The 16,793-nt window shown below is 53.5% G+C and overlaps 5 protein-coding genes across 5 annotated transcripts; 3 read left to right on the top strand and 2 right to left on the bottom strand.

Moving 5' to 3' along the window:
- Positions 1 to 80: 80 nt before the first annotated feature.
- NECHADRAFT_69505 (uncharacterized protein) lies at positions 81 to 2,123 on the bottom strand (the record flags this gene model as incomplete). Its single annotated transcript, XM_003050802.1, has 4 exons — positions 2,030 to 2,123; positions 1,728 to 1,979; positions 234 to 1,679; positions 81 to 180 (listed from the first exon to the last, which is right to left on the bottom strand). The coding sequence occupies exons 1-4, from the start codon at positions 2,065 to 2,067 to the stop codon at positions 81 to 83; spliced, it is 1,836 nt and encodes a 611-aa protein (XP_003050848.1). The 5' UTR covers positions 2,068 to 2,123.
- Positions 2,124 to 2,677: 554 nt separating this feature from the next.
- Positions 2,678 to 3,751, top strand: NECHADRAFT_41939 (uncharacterized protein; the record flags this gene model as incomplete). Its single annotated transcript, XM_003051192.1, has 4 exons — positions 2,678 to 2,780; positions 2,829 to 2,878; positions 2,933 to 3,602; positions 3,657 to 3,751. 4 exons carry the CDS (start codon positions 2,678 to 2,680, stop codon positions 3,749 to 3,751), a joined length of 918 nt encoding a protein of 305 aa, XP_003051238.1.
- Positions 3,752 to 3,795: 44 nt separating this feature from the next.
- On the bottom strand, positions 3,796 to 4,896 carry NECHADRAFT_104503 (uncharacterized protein; the record flags this gene model as incomplete). Its single annotated transcript, XM_003050801.1, has 2 exons — positions 3,796 to 4,818; positions 4,872 to 4,896. The coding sequence occupies 2 exons, from the start codon at positions 4,894 to 4,896 to the stop codon at positions 3,836 to 3,838; spliced, it is 1,008 nt and encodes a 335-aa protein (XP_003050847.1). The 3' UTR covers positions 3,796 to 3,835.
- A 5,210-nt stretch (positions 4,897 to 10,106) lies between these two features.
- On the top strand, positions 10,107 to 11,405 carry NECHADRAFT_104502 (uncharacterized protein). The gene is made up of 2 exons (XM_003051191.1): positions 10,107 to 10,463; positions 10,516 to 11,405. The coding sequence occupies exons 1-2, from the start codon at positions 10,225 to 10,227 to the stop codon at positions 10,727 to 10,729; spliced, it is 453 nt and encodes a 150-aa protein (XP_003051237.1). The 5' UTR covers positions 10,107 to 10,224; the 3' UTR covers positions 10,730 to 11,405.
- A 2,490-nt stretch (positions 11,406 to 13,895) lies between these two features.
- On the top strand, positions 13,896 to 16,111 carry NECHADRAFT_40812 (uncharacterized protein; the record flags this gene model as incomplete). Its single annotated transcript, XM_003051190.1, has 3 exons — positions 13,896 to 14,286; positions 14,346 to 15,614; positions 15,663 to 16,111. 3 exons carry the CDS (start codon positions 13,896 to 13,898, stop codon positions 16,109 to 16,111), a joined length of 2,109 nt encoding a protein of 702 aa, XP_003051236.1.
- Between the last annotated feature and the right edge of the window lie 682 nt (positions 16,112 to 16,793).

Below are 16,793 nucleotides of genomic sequence, written 5' to 3'. Positions count from 1 at the left end.
GCTTTACAAGGTATACATGCTAAGACAATCCCGAATCTCTTTTCGCCATCCCGCACGCCCTAGAACCGCAGTCTTCATCTTCACATTCCCATGTTCTCGTACTCCTTAATCATCTCCTTGAGCTTGTTGCCCTCCGAAGTAAAGTCAAGGGGCATAGCACTCATCACTTGATATCGTATCCTAAATCACCAATGTTAGTATCTCACACACTGTCAGGGATCACAGCAACGTACCTCTGTGCCTCGCCAAAGTTGTCCATCTTTGCTCTGCAACGGAACGTGAGCTTCTTGCAGTTGGCCTCCTCAAATGCCGCCGTGAACTTGGTTGGGTCATCAGACTCCTTCAGCTCCATCATCTCATTGGCTGTGCGACCCAGAATCTTCTGGCCAGAATCATCGAAGCAGCTGAGCCATTGGTGGCTGGTGTGGTCGGCCACGTTAAGAGATAGAATGTATCGGTATTCCGGCTTCTCGTGCGACACGTTGCACTTCTCGCAGTGCCACGTGCCATCTCCCATCTCCGTCACCTTCTTGTTACAACCCTGGGAAGCACAGGCTGGGTAGCAAAACGTGTCTTGCTTCATAAAGACGATGGTCGCCTTGATGGTGTAGTAGGCCTGGTCATCCATGCCAAGGTTCTCATCCTTGACCTGAGAGATGGTCTTGATCTCGTCCTTTCGGCCAGTGGCGTTGCCCATGCTCGCCATGCCCTGGTGGGTGGCAAAAGTGTCTGTTCGTCCAGCGGAGTCATACCATCCCTTGAGCCGGTGAGCATCAGCAATGTCGGGATCAACACTCATTGTGCCGGAAGAAAGAAGACTGAGACTCTTTCCACCAAAGTCGGATACCTTAGTGCCCTTGAAGGCCACCACAGACTCGGCGGGGGCGTCGAATGAGTTGGCTGTCTTGCCCCAAACTGTAACACGGACTGAGTAGCCAGTATCATCCACGAGGGTTAGCTCTCGCTTCTGGAAGGGTCGGCCGTCCTTCTTGGATACAATCTCTCCAATCTCGCCGACCTCCTTGAGCACACCGATGACATCGACGGTGTTGTCCTTCTCCACGCTCTGCAGCTCCTGGATGGTGCAGAAGTTGAACCTCACCTGAGGCACATTGGTCTGGTCCTCGGCCTTCTCAATGACTGTATCCCGCTCAAAAGCAAGCTCGTAGTCGTTGGGAAGGTTGGAGAATTGCTTCTTGGCCAGTGACACTCGGCAAGGAGTGGAGATGTAGTAAACAGAGCCCTCCTGCAGACGGTCATAGAAGGCATCGCACTGCTCGTTGAAACCAGTAGCCTTGATCTCACCACTCTCATCCAGAAGGTTGACGCTGAAGAGCTTTCCCTCGCCTGTAGCCTTGTGCCATGTCTTGATATCTGACTTGGAGGTGACTCGAGCCTTGATGGTCCACTTGTGCGCAAAGGGCGACAGGCCCTCGATGGGGTAGATGTTGCTGCCACCGTGCATGGCTGGTCGTGAAGGCATCGACTGCTGCTGTTGCTGCTGCTGCTGGAATTGTTGGGGCTGTGGCTTCTGTTCCTCCTTCTTAACACCGTAGAAGTCTCCTCCGGCGATGGCACCCTCCTGACCGGGTGGCTTTGCGTCGACCGCGACCGGTTCGCCAATTTTGTCCTGGATGCCAAGGGATTCGACGACTTCGAGATCGAGGATGACAAGAATACTAGATGTGGTCAGAAGCAGTCGAGACGACGGTGAATCACAAACTCACTTCTTGCCCTTCAGGTTGTTAGGAGTGTATTGCTTAATCCGGGCAAAGCAGCCTCGGACGAGCTTGTTGTCGCGAACGACATGGTTGGCCTGTGTAGCAAGCATGGTCTGAACGTAATGCTGGCCATCGCTCATAACGAGGCGGTATCGTTCTCCTCCTTGGGCCGAAGGGGCCATCTGCTTGACTTGGAGGCATTGCAAGACGGGGACGGGGAAGAGCTTGGCGGCCTTGTCGGGATCATTGAAGATCACGCTGATAAAAAGTTAGTGAACGGAGAAGGGAGATGAGACGAGAAAACGCACTCAAGGGCGCCTCGAGAGAGCGCTGAAGCTGCAGCCATGATTGCCGTGAGCTGTGATCGGTTCTCGGCGGTAATTTGTGTGTATTTCGTTGGCTTGATGGCTTGGTTGAGTAGCTGTCTGAGGGAAGATGATGAAAGTGGACGATAAAAGGAAGATGGTGCCTGCGACGCGTTCAGCGCGTTCCACTCAACGCGCTGTGTGGCAAGAGATCGCGGGGTCGTTGGATTATGTAATGCTGCGGTAGTTGATGGCTGGGGCAACCAGGGACGAACCCACGATCTAGAAAGGCCAGGAGAGATACAGCATACAAGATATCGAGATATACGGGGTATTGGGCCGTTCTACAATAGAATTGATAGTTTAATCCTTAGATTTGCCAATGTAAACCACCTGAATCTACCGCTGCATGAACCAATATTCACCTGTCGCCGCGTCACGCACGCACGCAAGGAAGAGCTCCTGCAGGGAGTTACCCCTCCAACATGACGTTGGATTCCAGCCAAGGCGCCGCAGCGCAGCGCAGCTGTCCAACCTCAGGCAGCCCCTCAACTGCAATCAGCCATGCATCAAACAACAACATCATCTGCCTGCCAATCCTACGACACTACGCATCTCGATCGCAGATAGGACACCAACGCGATAACCACCATGGCTGACGCAGACAATGCTACGAGAGCTCCCGAGAGCGACGCCCAGGAGACCAGCGCTGCGCCTGTCGTCGGCGAGCACTGCGTAACTGACAGGCCTACTCGTATATTCTGCATTCCTGATCTTTCTCATCCCATACTAACAGGTGCAGCTTCTGGACAGGCCTCTACTGGCGAGATTATCAAGCTCAATGGCGTTGATGTGCGTCCAACCAGTGACCCCATCTATACTGTCGCTAACGACGATCGCCTCTAGGTCTACATCTCCAAGCCCACCGACTACCCTCATGCCCCTTCCCGACTCCTCCTCCTCCTCACCGGAGGCACGGGCATCAAGTCCACCAACAACCAAATCCAGGCCGACAAGTTCGCCTCGGAGGGTTACCTCGTCCTCATGCCCGACCTCTTCGCCGGCGACACAGCCCCAGGCGCAACCGCCGTCACCGACGATTCCACATCTATCCTCGAGCAATTCAAGCTAAAGGCCGTCGAGGTTACAAAGTCGTTCCTCATTGACATGTGGCTCGCCCGCGTCACTGAGGACCGCGTCATGCCTATCCTGCACAAGGTGATTGATGCTGCTCGGGAGCAGTACGCAGACTCCATCCAGCGTGGCGATGGTATCTATGCGGCCGGGTATTGCGTCGGTGCGCGGTTCGTTTTGCTTCTTGCCAAGAAGACAAAGGTTGTTGAGGGAGATGCCGAGAGCGGAGGACTCAAGTCCGGACCGTTCATCAAGGCTGGTGCTTTGGCACATGCCGCCTCAGTCACCCCTGATGACTTCAAGGACATCAGTGCTCCTCTAAGCTTGGTTTGCGTGGAGAACGATCCTCTCTTCACCGATGAGGTGCGGATAGCAGGAGAGGATACCATGTCTGATGCAAACCTAGAGCACGAGGTCCAGGTTTATCCTGGAGTGCCGCACGGTAAGTCAATGATTCACCCATCTATACATCTTGATCGTCAACTCACTATATCAGGGTTTGCCGTTGTCGGCGAGTATCAAGATCCCGCCATCAAGGACGCCCAGGCTACAGCGTATGAGCAGATGCTCAACTGGATTCAGTCGCATTGAGGAAAGCAATGGATTTCTTGCTTTGACGAACACAGGCGTGGCGTCGTCAAGAGTTGTCTCCTATTTTCGAGTTATGGATGGTACCTACGAGATAGTACATATGATCTTGCCCAGATTCTTGGCCTCTTCCATGTGCTTGTGAGCCTCCTGGATCTCCTCCCATGGCAGAACCTTGTCCACAAAGATCTTCAACTTGCCAGATTCAAAGTCTGGGAGATGCTCTTCCAGACGGTCGCGAAGCTTTCCCTGATACTCCTCATCCCGGCTCCTGAGCGTGCTTCCCTCGATTCGGAGTCTCTTGTACAGGATCTGTGAGATGTCGGCCTCGGGGATCTTGACACCACCCAGCGTGCCCAGGAGGACGATACGTCCGTCCCGTGCAGCAGCCGTCTGGTTCTGCTGGAAGTAGCTTGCACCAACAAAGTCCACGATATAGTCGACGCCGTTACCGTCGGTGTGCTTCTTGATCTCCTCCGCCCAGTCCTGCGTCTTGTAGTTGAAGGCCGCGGTGGCTCCGAGGTTGGAGGTAATAAAGTCGCACTTTTCCTGGGATCCGGCCGTGGCAAAGACCTGTGATGCACCGGCAATCTTTGACAGCTGGATGCCAGCAACGGACACGCCCGAGGCACCGGCGTGCCACAGGATCGACTTACCTTTGGTGAAGCCAAGCACAAGGTGCAGTGCCTGTGTCGCCGTGATCCAGGTTTCCGGAATGCCAGCACACGTCACAAAGTCCATGGACGACGGCTTGTGCAGCAACATGCGTGTACTGACGGCAAGGTACTCGGCGTAGGCGCCACCGTAGGCAAGCCCAAAGACTTCGTCACCCTGCTTAAAGGCACCGTGGTCACCAGGCCCAAGGGACTCGATGGTGCCGCTGAACTCGACACCCAGCGTTGCGGGGGCTTGAGGCGGAAGCGGGTAGAAGCCGCGTCGCTGGACTATATCCATGCGGTTTATGCCAAAGGCCTTGACGCGGACGAGGGCCTGCCCCTCAGTAGGCGAGGGTTTTGGCGTCTGAGGATTCATGAAGAGGGCATCTCGCTCGCCTTTACCGCCTCGGATATCTGCGGACTAGGTTAGACGGTGCTGGTCTTGGACTTGCATCCTGCTCCCGTACCGACTGCCTTCATGAGATCCGCCATGTTGTAGTTTCAGGTGTTCGTTTCGGGCGTTCAAGGTGACTTTGGTGGAAATTCGAAGCTGAAGCTTGAAGCGCAAGACGGCCACAGATAGTTGGGTGAAACCGATGACGCACATTAGTAATACTCTCAGACGCAATGTCGCCAACCTCCGACAAACTTTGGCCAGACATACGGGGCCAATGATACTCTGTGTAGCGACACCTGCAACACACAACTTTGTGCCATGATGACTTGGACTTAGTGCTTGTCAAGGCAATCCGTGTGTGTCAAGTCCCAGGAGAACACAAGCTGAAGGCGAGATCGATTGAGAGGTCCGAACGGAGGTGCAATCGAGCAATTGACCTGATTGGAATTGAACCAGGGTCGCTTGACACCTGGGATTGCTCAAGTCGTTATCTCACCTTTCTCAATCACAAAGCGCATTTCGGCCTTCTCTCACTGGATGTCAATAGCAAACTCCGAGGATCCTTGTTCTTGTCGCGGAACGAGAATCGACAAGAGGCAGGTTCGTCTTAGCGAAACAACCGCGGAACCAAAAACAGATACAGATTGCGGCACAGAACATGATCTTGTCTCCGCCAACACGAGAGACAAAGCGGAAGCCGCTCAGACTCGGCTGGCCAAGAGTGTTGCCACCAAAGCCAAGAAACACAGGCAAGCGTGCGGCTCGGTCAGACGAATCAAGGCATTTGCAATTACGCCTGAGGCGATAGTCAACTCCCGGAGACGCTGGGGATGGGATGGTGTGCTGGTGTCGCTTCGACGGTAGCTCTTCTGGCCATGGGCCGGTCAGACCATTCGGAGAAGAGGCAATTATCATCCTCGGCCAGGCCCCCGGAGACGTGATTCAAAGACGAGCAAGGGATTGGAAATTAGCCATGGAGAACACAGCGAGGGGCCGACCTGTAGGAACCACGGCCAGTAGTCCCGGGTGTGGCAAATCGAACCAGCCAAGTATAGATCGAGCCAAGTGATAACGAAGTAGGTTAGGGTTAGAGATGTGACTTGGACGGACCGCAGTTGGTTCCATCGACGGAGCGTCTACTAACGACGCGGCGAGCAAATTGGGTGTTTTGGTTGTCTGGGCAAGATGTCAAAACATGCAGTGGCTCATTAAACGCCGGCAGGGAAAAAACAATAACAAACTCGACAGCAACTTGAGCCCCGGGTTGCTATTCGTGTGGTCCGGGGGCGTTCGCGAGATGTCGGTCACGCTGCATGAGCATGCAACGCACAGAACGTCTGGTTGCAGCACAGTAGATTCTCTGTATCATGCAAGGGCAAGAAGCATGGCTGCGGGACGGGCGAGATGAGAACGTTAAGCTGGGAATAGTGTGGGCGATCTCCAGATCATGGTCAGTGGTGGAAATTAACTCCGGGTATGGCCTTCCGAGCAGCTCCAAATCAAGGAGTCCTGAGCGGCTAAGAAAAACTTGACTGACGAACAAGCGTCGATTGTAGTCTTTGATCCTGGAAACCGGGCTTGAGATGGCTTGGGAGGCTTGCGGAAGATCCAACGTCTGAGCTGTTCACTGACGGCTTGAGGTGGGATGAGTCGAATTGGGACAGTGGAGGTGCTTGGGGTGTGCCAAAGGGGAAATGGGTTATGGGGGTGATGCGAAATTGGACGGCGAGAAAAGAAACTCGCCCGACAAAGTTTCGACCCGTTCGTCCAGCGGTTGCACGGTATCGCGTGCTCTTGTCGATGCTGACTGCGAGATGCGATCCAGTATCAGGCACTTTCATGGGCCTATCTGCCAAGCCTGTCTCTCAGGCCTTCTCCAGACGGGGTGTTCCAGGATCAGTCTATCAAAACACCTGGGCCAAGCATCATCCTGAATGGCCCTGCCTTGGCAGGATTCTTTTTGCTAGCTTGTCCTTCCATCTCCCCAGTAGACGAAGCTCACGGGAAGTCCATGCTAACCACGTATTGTCTGTTGGTCAAGGCTAGCGCGCCGCCTCGTGGCATTGGACAGGTTAGCTATCGCGGATTTCTGGATACAGAAGGACGGTCGAAAGCTTGACAGCAACCAGCAAAGACCTAGCAGGCTACCCCTGGCCATTGAATCTCTCTGATGTGGGCGAGAATCGAGATGGAGAAGCTGGCTGGGGTCCGAAATCAGTAGGCATGGGTTTGCTGTCTGTCCTGGAGGCGAAAAGGCGGTAGAACAAAGAATCATCTTGATGAGGTCGTGGGTCGCCGATCCCACTGGGACATTCGTCGGGGAGTCATGACTCGATAGGGAAGGCTTGATGGAGAAGATACGAGAAACTGAACCACAGACAAGCTCCCCTGATAGCTGGTACGCGCTGTGACTCGCTGGCTCGGAGCTTGAAATGGCATGGGCTCAAGCTCCGATCTGGTCTCGACTGGACGTCAGGGCCGGAAATGATGTTGTGGGATGATAAGGCTGCGGGGGTTATAGGTGCTCATGCCGCTGTTGTCGGAACTAGAAGTCGGGTTTGGTGCCTCTGGGGCAAACCTGGTGGATAAGGGGGAAATTATGGAGGGGACATGTGTGTAGCAAACCACCAAGGGACGCTTGATGCCTTATCACCGAACGTCTGGGGTACGTATGGAAGAGCCGTATCTGTTGCTGGAGTCCGACTTTGAGAGTTGACTCGAGCGCAAAAGGCCCCGACAAGGGGCTCGAGGGGTTTCCAGGGTCGTCTCCAGAGAGATGCTGGCACCCACGAGACATCCAGATGCAACCATGGAATCTCTCTCGGTCAGACCAGGGGACAGAAACAGCCGAGAAGCCCTGAGAAGGGAGAGTCAGAGAACAGCACAGGGCATTAGCGAGTCGCAAACCGTCCACCAAGACTGGATCAACCCTCTAACAACTGCAACATGGCGACCAGCCGAGGACAAATTACCGTTACCGGCTGTTTGGAGAGCGGCAGCATCTCCATTTTGGAAGGAGACTCGTCAGCTAAGGGCGGCGCTGCTCATCTGGGGCTAGGGGCGGAACAGCCAATGAAGTGACCAAGCAAATCGAGAAGCGCCGACACATCGTCTGGTCGTGGACCAAGCGGCGGGCCAATAGTCTTGGTCTGGATGATCCCTTTCTGATGAAGCAATTCGCCGCTTTAACCGGTCTTCGGTGTGGCGCCCTGGTCGTGGGAGTGTTGGATTTCGATGGAATTTTCCCTCGTTTCTCTGGTCACCTTCCCTATTCCGCTTCCGCTCCTCTGGTTTGGAGTCCACACTGATAGCCTTCCCTTTCCAAGGTATTTCTCCTTCCCCTATCCCCTGCTTGAGGCGTGTGTGACTGTGGATAATCGCCGTGGAGAGCCGAGGCTGCAGAGTGCTGGCCAGTCAGAACAGAGGCAAAGAAGCAGCGAGAGGTGGAGAGACAATTGCCGGCCGGTGTGTCCAGGGCCTGTAGAATTCCCCAGGTACCTTTTTTGCCTCACTGGGCTGGGCCTTTGCTTCGCTGCCAGACTTTGGAAGACCTGCACTAGCTAGACAAGGGTCCAAGGTGGTAGCCCGCAAACCCAAGGCGAGAGTGTGTGTCGTGGTATGACTGGTTCGCGCTGCTGGCCGCCAGGTCGTACAAGCCTTCTGTGGCGGACAGGATGAGCCCTAGCGACCTGTGGCGATTGTTTCTGGGGTTTTCGGTTCAGCTCAGATGGTATCAGAGGATCATGGAGGCTCCAGATATCAGCTGGCTGAGTGCTCCAATACAGTCAGATTCAGCACAGCACAGAGCAGCACAAAGGGAGGTGAGCCAATGGAATCATCCACCAAGAGATGGATGCAAAAGGCGGGAAGGGTCTTGTTCCTGCATTAGTGCAATATTTATGCCAGGGCGGGATGGAATTGGCAGTTGTGCAGGTGGGATGGAGGGAAAGGGAAAGGGAAAGCGCTAAAAGCTCAGGACGGCGGATGTCGCTCACACCCGCCCAGTGAGCGGAAGGAGATGGGATCGTCCACGACACGCAATCTCAGACGGCAGAAATAGAAGTGATATCGAGCCGAAGATCAATCTGTTGGTTGATGCCCTCCTGTGAATATTTCCGAGCTCACCATATCAGTATTGATCGACATATCAAATGAAACCAGAAATAGCAAAATCCTACGTAACCAAATCCAGAACCCAATAGCACCACGTTCAGTAGCAATGCCATTATCATGGTGGCACTATCAACCACTAATCTACCATGGCGTGGGATGCATGAACGACTCTGATGGCTGATGTTAGGCAGTCAGCAAGATACCTGTATGGCCTTATCAATCAAGCCGTGTTAGCATGTACTCTTTATCTAAGCCTTAGCAAGGTCCGCGTCGGGCCCTCCGGCCACATATTGGTCTGCACCTCGCAGCATCTGATGAACATCCTGGATCAGTGCCACTCGTCTAAACGGAGATGTTTCCCGTGAAGCGAAGGATAGAGACCATGATGATGTGCTGCTTTTCTCGTACCGTATGGGGGGCATAATTTCGTTTCCAGGTGAGGGCTCGCTGTGCATGCCCAGTTCTATGTCTGCATTGTTATCCATCCCGTTCTAGCACCGACCCATGCTTAAACCGTGCCATGCATCTCCTCATTTGATTTCTTTTTTAGTTCTTGTGTGTGTTTTCTTAGGCTGGTCCGTCTCGGTCATCACTCTCGTCAGGGAACGAGACAATAGCCGGGATTAAGCCTCTCTCCACCCAAGAAGCATCACCAGGCACAGAGAAGCTCCCCACATCGACACCCCCTTTCCCCTTTCTCCATTGCTCGCTGTCGGCCGCGCACGCCCCCTGCTCTGTTCTGCGGTCCCGGCCCCTGGATCCCCCGTCATGTCGGCGCCGCTGATTTGACCCATGCTGAAATAACATGGCTCTGGAAAAAGAAGCCGCCCAGGATCCACGCCGAGTGGTGTGGCTACCCTCTTTCCCAGACGACAGGGTCCCCTGTTCACTTCAATTTGCGTTGCAGTCATTGGGAGAAGCGTCCATCTCCCGCTCCTCTGATGACCTCCTCCAAGAGCCTTTGGCCCTCGCATCTCCACTCGATGCTCCGTTGTACAGAGAAGGTTCTCTATCAAGCATCCACCCATGGTTGAATGAATGAATGAGTTGTCTCCACCCCTCCACCACGATGCACCCCCCGTCGCTATCCCATCAACGGCCATCCCTATCCTCTTTGCAGGTCGTCCGTTCGGTATAAAGCTCGAGTCCTCCAGACCTCATGAGTTTCTTTCTTTCTTCCTCACCCACTCACACATTCGCTACAATACCCTGACTTTTAGTCAAGTACATTCGTTCCAGCAACCCTCCAAACCTCTAAACAACCTACCTACAACTTTCGAGTTACATTAATATCTCCAACCTCAGTCAAAATGAAGTTCGCTGCTGCTCTCGCTTTCGCCGCCGGTGTCTCTGCCTACGCCAAGGGCAACGTCACCTACACCACCGAGGTCGTCACTGCCTACACCACCTACTGCCCCGGCCCCACTGAGATCACCCACGGTGGCAAGACCTACACCATCACTGAGGCCACCACCCTGACCATCACTGACTGCCCTTGCACCATCACCAAGCCCGTCATCACCACCTCCGCTGTCGTCTGCCACGACTGGTAAGTTCCCCAGATTCACGAGCTGCAAAGCATCATCACTAACATGCCTCAGCCCTGCTCCTCCCCCTGCCAAGGGCGGCAACTCCACATTCGTCCCCGTTGTCCCCACTGGCACCGCTCCCGTCAAGCCTGGCAACCCCGAGGGCCCTGCTGCCACTCCCACCGGTGGTGCCCCCTCCGAGGTCCCCACTGCCGGCGCCGGCAAGGTCGCTGCTCTCTCCGGAGCTGGCCTCGCTGCCGTCGTCGGTCTCGCTGCCTTCCTGTAAATCAGCAACTAGCGCGTCTCGTCGACCACGTCCTACCTACGATTTCTTTATTTCGGTAATACCTAATTCGCGTGGGAGCCTGTGGGAGAGTTAGTGTTGGTTTCTTTTCAAAGGGGATGCAAGCGATTTTCAGGGAATGTATAGACTTTTTGGACACGAACATACGAACGGAGAACCGGTATACTTCTGCACAGCTCTATGGAGTCTTTGTCTAATGATGGCCACGCTTTGCAGGGGTGAGACATTCTTGTACATGAGCTTTGTCTCGGCGTCCGGAAGGAACTCGCATACACCCTGTGTGAGGTCTCTTTCGAGGCTGGGAATATAATGTGTTTATTTGCCTTTGGAGCAACAATGGGACGATTGTGCCTTGGATAGCCCGCGGGTCGTTCTCAATTCTGCTCCTGATCAGAAATTCAAGAGACGCATTACCTACCTCGAATCACCTCGCACCCGATCCCGTTTTCCTATTCTTGCGATATACTTTTGGGAAACTCTCGAACACCTCTAGCCTTCCGTCGAGGTGGTCGAGCACTATCCCCTACAGCTGGGCGTGTTTATGGACTCTTGACAGGTACTTTCAATGTTGTCAGCCTGGGGAAATCTTGTATTATAGCTCAGGCAAAGCAATCATTGCTAAGAGTCCAGTTTTGGCTCGGCAAACTTCATATCTTCCATCTTAAACGTGAACTTTGACATTTATGGTGCTGATGTCTTGGACACAGCTGGCATGTGGTTGTCAAAACAAAGGGGGCTTTGTTTGTTTGCATTCTTCGGAGTATCGCCCCGGTCACCCATTGTTGACTTGCACGCGACCATTATAGCCCGGGGTTGTTTTAAGAATCTCACCAACGATCCAGTCTCGTCAACCAGCGTGTGGAATGCTTGGCCATGTGCCCAACTGTGCATGACTCTATCCTGGGCGCTTGCTGGTCCAGGTCACAATGCATACCACATTTGTTATCACCTCTCTTGCCCACGTCACACCGGGGTGCGTGCCACGAAGCGCGCATGAGCTGGCTAGTCCTTGATTTCCCAGAATATCGCCGACTTAGTGAAGTTGCAGGATCAGACAGCTTGGGCGCCGTTGCCAGCGCCGCCAGCGACCGAGCGATGCACCACTTCCCAAGCGGTAAAAAGAGGCGCGAACGGCCAAATCGTGGCGGCCACGGGCGGCGTCGGAGGCGTCGAGACAGTGGATGCTGCTAAGCGAAATTGCGGTGTCATCTCTTCCATATCAAAACACCAGGGTTCTTTCTGCTTGCTGTCCAAGAGCTTGCGCTCAGGCCTGGTGGAGCAGCGAGTTCCGAAGCTGGTTAGGTTCACCGGCAAAAGAGCTGCTGTGCCGTCTCCGATATTCATGGTTGTTGGTCATCATCTTTGTCGAGATAGGACACGGCAGAGCGATATCGGGATATTAAGAGAAGCTACGGTGAGTCGTGTCTTGGTAGGTCTGGAGGCGGGGAGATAAGGGTTGTTGGTTCAGCCCATGTTTGTCTGGGCTGATAGCACCTGAGAGAAAATAGGTAGGCTCTCAAACCTGAAGAGCTGGAAATACAAGCTGTAGCAACATTAAGCGTTTGAAGATATATCACTCCCAACTAAACCAGACATATGTACTGACTGGGAAATATAGAACGGATAAACCACCCCCATAAATCAGCACAGTCATAAACAACCTATTTGAGGACAGATATAAGGCGGCTGGTTTATGGGGAGCTTGGGAGATATCCTACCCTGGAGGATTGTCGCCATACTTTTTTTCCTTTGCCAAGTCCCTCTCCCATTCTCATACTTCACCTCCGGGGATGCAACATTCATGCTTTGAAGTCGATCGGCCAATTGCTTGATATTGTGATTGGAAGTTCCTGGACCTACCATGCAGCTCATCCATTCCTCCATGCCACGAGGACCGAGGCACTCGCGAGTGCGTCGGTAACCAATTGCATCAGTTGCATGGTGGCTTTGCCGCGGAATTTAAGTTCAACCGCAGACAAGCCATAGTTGAGTGCCGACAACATGCTCGAGTTGGATGCACAAGGACAACCCAAAACGTCTCCGGTTCCATCCGGTCTGAAAACACTCGAGTGGTGTGATTTTCTGCCTCACTCGCAACGATATCCTCACAGAGTTGCAAGCAGTCACGGTAGTGTCGTCGTCGCACGGCCGGAAGGGGGGAAGACCCGTCCGGGGTGGTTCGGTAGTTGGGCCGACGCACGTCCGCGTTCGCATCAAGAACAACGTGTGAAAGGCAATGCCTGTTTATCGTCAATGGATATCCTAAGAATAATAGACGACCACTCTACGATTTGGATTACCCATCAATGGTAAGATGCCAATTTGTCGGGTACGCTAACTACAGCAAGTGCAATTGAACGCCGAACACCCGGAATATCCCCGTTGACGCCTGGCACGGGCCTGGTTCATCAATGAGCGAGCCTCATTTATCATTGACAAAAAACTAAGGAGCTCCGCGCATGGTCTCGGGCTGGACCCCGAACCGACGGTCATCGGTAAAGCTTACCGGACAAAGGGGAAGTTGAAGTTGGTCCCAATGTGGAATGCGGGGGAGGTAGCGCCTTCCCCGGGTTACCAGAGCTCCAGCTGCCAGTGGGCACGGAGAGCGGAAGGTGCAGTCGAGGCGCCGCGAACAGATAGCTTGGAGACACGAGGCAGGAGCATTGGGCGTAAGCCGTCACTTCAACAACTCAACCTAGTAGTAGCTTCCACCCGCAATTAAGCCCTGATTACCTTACAGACGCTCCGAGAAACCGGACAAAGCTCCACACATCCATGCCGACGACTTTCCCCGGATCTACTCCTTCTCCCTTTAACTCTGACATTGACACCTTCGTCAGACGGCACCATAGCCGAGGATATTCTTCACTAGGCATAGCCGTCTACAGCTTGTCAAAGGGACTTCAACGGACGCTTCTCAAGCAATCTGATGCCGTTGAACTTCAGACAGGCTCTTCAAGAAGTTGTCACACTCGTCCGCCCTCGTAGAGCTTCGGTTTCCCTCCCCGTCTCTTGTTCTCGCCGTCCTGCATTGCCATCGTTGCTGCCACAGATACAGCCTTTACCGTGTGCAAAGACACGAAGATATTCATTCCATACCCAGAAAGAGACGCAGCAAGCAAACCAGAGCCCAGGAGAGAAACCAGCCATGGCCGACGATCACGACTACCATATCCAGGACGAGGTGCTCCAGCACTCTCTTACAAACCGAGAAGACTTTTGGCGCCATCAGGCCGAACACCTCCACTGGCACAAACCATTCTCTGCTACCATTCGGCTGACCAAGAAGACCCTCAAGAGCGGTGTTACGCATGACAGCTGGGAGTGGTTCCCAGACGGCGAGATCTCCACCTGCTACAACTGTGTTGATCGTCATGTTCTCGATGGCCATGGTGAATCTGTCGCCGTCTACTTCGACAGCCCCGTCACCAACACGAGGGAAACATACACCTATCGTCAACTGCTTCATGAAGTTGAGACTCTCGCTGGTGTCCTCAGAGAGCAGGGGGTCGAGAAGGGCGATGTTGTTATGCTCTACAGTAAGTAGATCCACTAAACCTTGACTTACACGCGAAACACAACCTAACCCCATGAATAGTGCCCATGATTCCCGCCGCAGTGATAGGCATCCTTGCCATTAACCGACTTGGTGCCATCCATTCGATCGTCTTTGGTGGCTTTGCACCCAATGCCCTGGCGCAACGCATTGATGCTTGCCACCCTGTCTTGATCTTGACAGCCTCTTGCGGAATCGACGGCAACAAGCCCCCAATTGCTTATCAACCCCTGGTCGAGGAGGCCATTGGCCTGTCAACCCACAAAACCGGCAAGGTCCTCATCTGGCAACGAGACCAACTCAAATGGAATGTCAACCGCAGAGCGGGTCAGCTCAACTGGCAGAGTCTCGTCGGCAGTGCTCACTCTCGTGGAGTGAAGGCGGCTTGTGTGCCTGTCCCAAGTTCCTCACCTGTCTACATCATTCACACTTCTGGCACTACTGGCACTCCCAAGGGAGTGTTGCGAGATGCTGGCGGCCATGCTGTTGGTCTGCACCTGTCCATCAGCTATCTATTCAACATTCACGGCCCTGGATGCGTGTCCTTCACGGCTTCAGACATCGGCTGGATCGTTGGCCACTCCTACATCGTGTATGGTCCTCTCCTGACTGGTGCCGCAACTGTCCTATACGAGGGTAAGCCCGTTGGAACCCCTGATGCATCTGCGTTTTGGGATATTATCAGCCGGTACAAAGTTACCACTCTATTCACTGCGCCTACCGCCCTCCGTGCCATCAAGCGTGAGGACCCCGAGAACCACTTCTTCATTGAGTATGGAAAGCGAGGAGGCCTCAAGACTCTCAAGGGTCTTTTCCTTGCTGGCGAGCGTTCTGAGCCTACATTGATCGAGATGTATCAAGAGCTCATGACCAAGTACTGCGCGTACAACGCTCATGTAATCGACAACTGGTGGTCAACTGAGGTCGGCTCCCCCATCACCGGGCGTGCGCTTGTTCCTCATGCTGGCAAGCACAGAAAGACGGACGTCCGTGGACACCCCCCTCCTCAATTGAAGGCAGGTAGTGCCGGCAAGGCTATGCCGGGCTTTGACGTTCGCATTGTCGATGACGAGGGTGTTGAGGTGGAAAGAGGGTGCATGGGCAACATTGTCCTGGCAATGCCCCTGGCTCCCACAGGTTTCCGAACTCTTTGGAAGGACGAAGAGCGCTTCTGGAAGGGTTACCTGAAGAGGTTCGAGGGCAAGTGGCTTGATACTGGTGACTCTGGCTGGATCGACCAGCAGGGTTATATCCATGTCATGGCTCGAAATGATGACGTTCTGAATGTCAGCGCACATCGTCTGTCTAGTGGTGAGTACTGTTCTGTTTTGGTCAAGACTTGAGCTCACAATTTTTTAGGCTCTATCGAGCAAGCTATTGCTTCTCACCCCCTAGTTGCTGAGGCATGTGTTGTTGGCATTCCTGACTCCCTCAAGGGTCAACTTCCCTTTGCTTTTGTCACACTCTCGCTGAGGGATCACCCTGAAGATGCGGTGCCAAGCCAGGAGCTCACCAAGGAGATCCAAAAGCTTGTTCGTGGTCAGGTTGGTGCCATCGCAACACTGGGCGGTATTATCCAGGGCAAGGGCATGATTCCCAAGACACGATCGGGCAAGATACTCCGACGAGTGTTGAGAGAGATGGTGGAGAATGCTGTCCACGGCGAACTTGCCAAGGAGGTAACGGTGCCTAGCACTATCGAGGATTCGTCCACGGTAGAGGTTGCTCGTTCCAAGGTCAGCGAGTATTTCCAGAAGATGGGAGCCAAGCATGGAGAGGTGGACGGCATGATCAAGGCTCGGCTGTGAGAAACTCGAGAGTAGTTTCCGGCAGGATGAGGGAGAATGGTTCATGAATGAAGAGGGCAGTTCATGTGGAGGACATTTTCAGCCAGGTTTCCTTTGTATAGCGATTTGTTTGGAGCTGGATTGTTGTCTTCCTTTTGAATAAGTTGCAGCCTCAAGTCCTTTCTCTATAGCAATCATGCCCTACCACGTTGGCTACAACAGCTCAAACGGTTCTGTCTGCATTTGACTAGTCCCACTAATGATCGGTCAACTGGTCCCCTGCATTTTACGGATCTTTTTATTTGACGTGGTCCTGTTGATAATTGCACAGCCGTACAGCCTTGCAGGAGAGGGGTTGGTTCTCACAGCCTCGTCACGCGTTGCGTTACTCGGTATCAGTATATCGGATTAAAACAGGCAATTACTTGGTATTCGACTACCCAAGTACCATTTTTATTTGGCCTAAAAGATAAAAACAACATACCTTTGTGGACTTGCGATCTTGAGGAGATTGGGTGATTGTGTTAGGCAACCATCACCTATGCTCTCATCACCATGATGGCAAGCCCTATAACTGCTCCAAAGGAAAATGCTAATCATCCTCTTTAGGTAGCGTATCAGCTCGTCGTCCAACAATATGTTCGATTTGTGAGGCATATACGTCTGATCCCGCACCCGGAAAGGCTGAGGAGAGGGGGTTGGT

Source organism: Fusarium vanettenii (genome assembly GCF_000151355.1).
Source record: "Fusarium vanettenii 77-13-4 chromosome 5 genomic scaffold NECHAsca_5_chr5_3_0, whole genome shotgun sequence".
Taxonomy (NCBI): Eukaryota; Fungi; Ascomycota; class Sordariomycetes; order Hypocreales; family Nectriaceae; genus Fusarium; species Fusarium vanettenii.
Note: the sequence above shows the minus strand (reverse complement) of the source record. Positions and strands in the feature narration are given on the sequence as shown.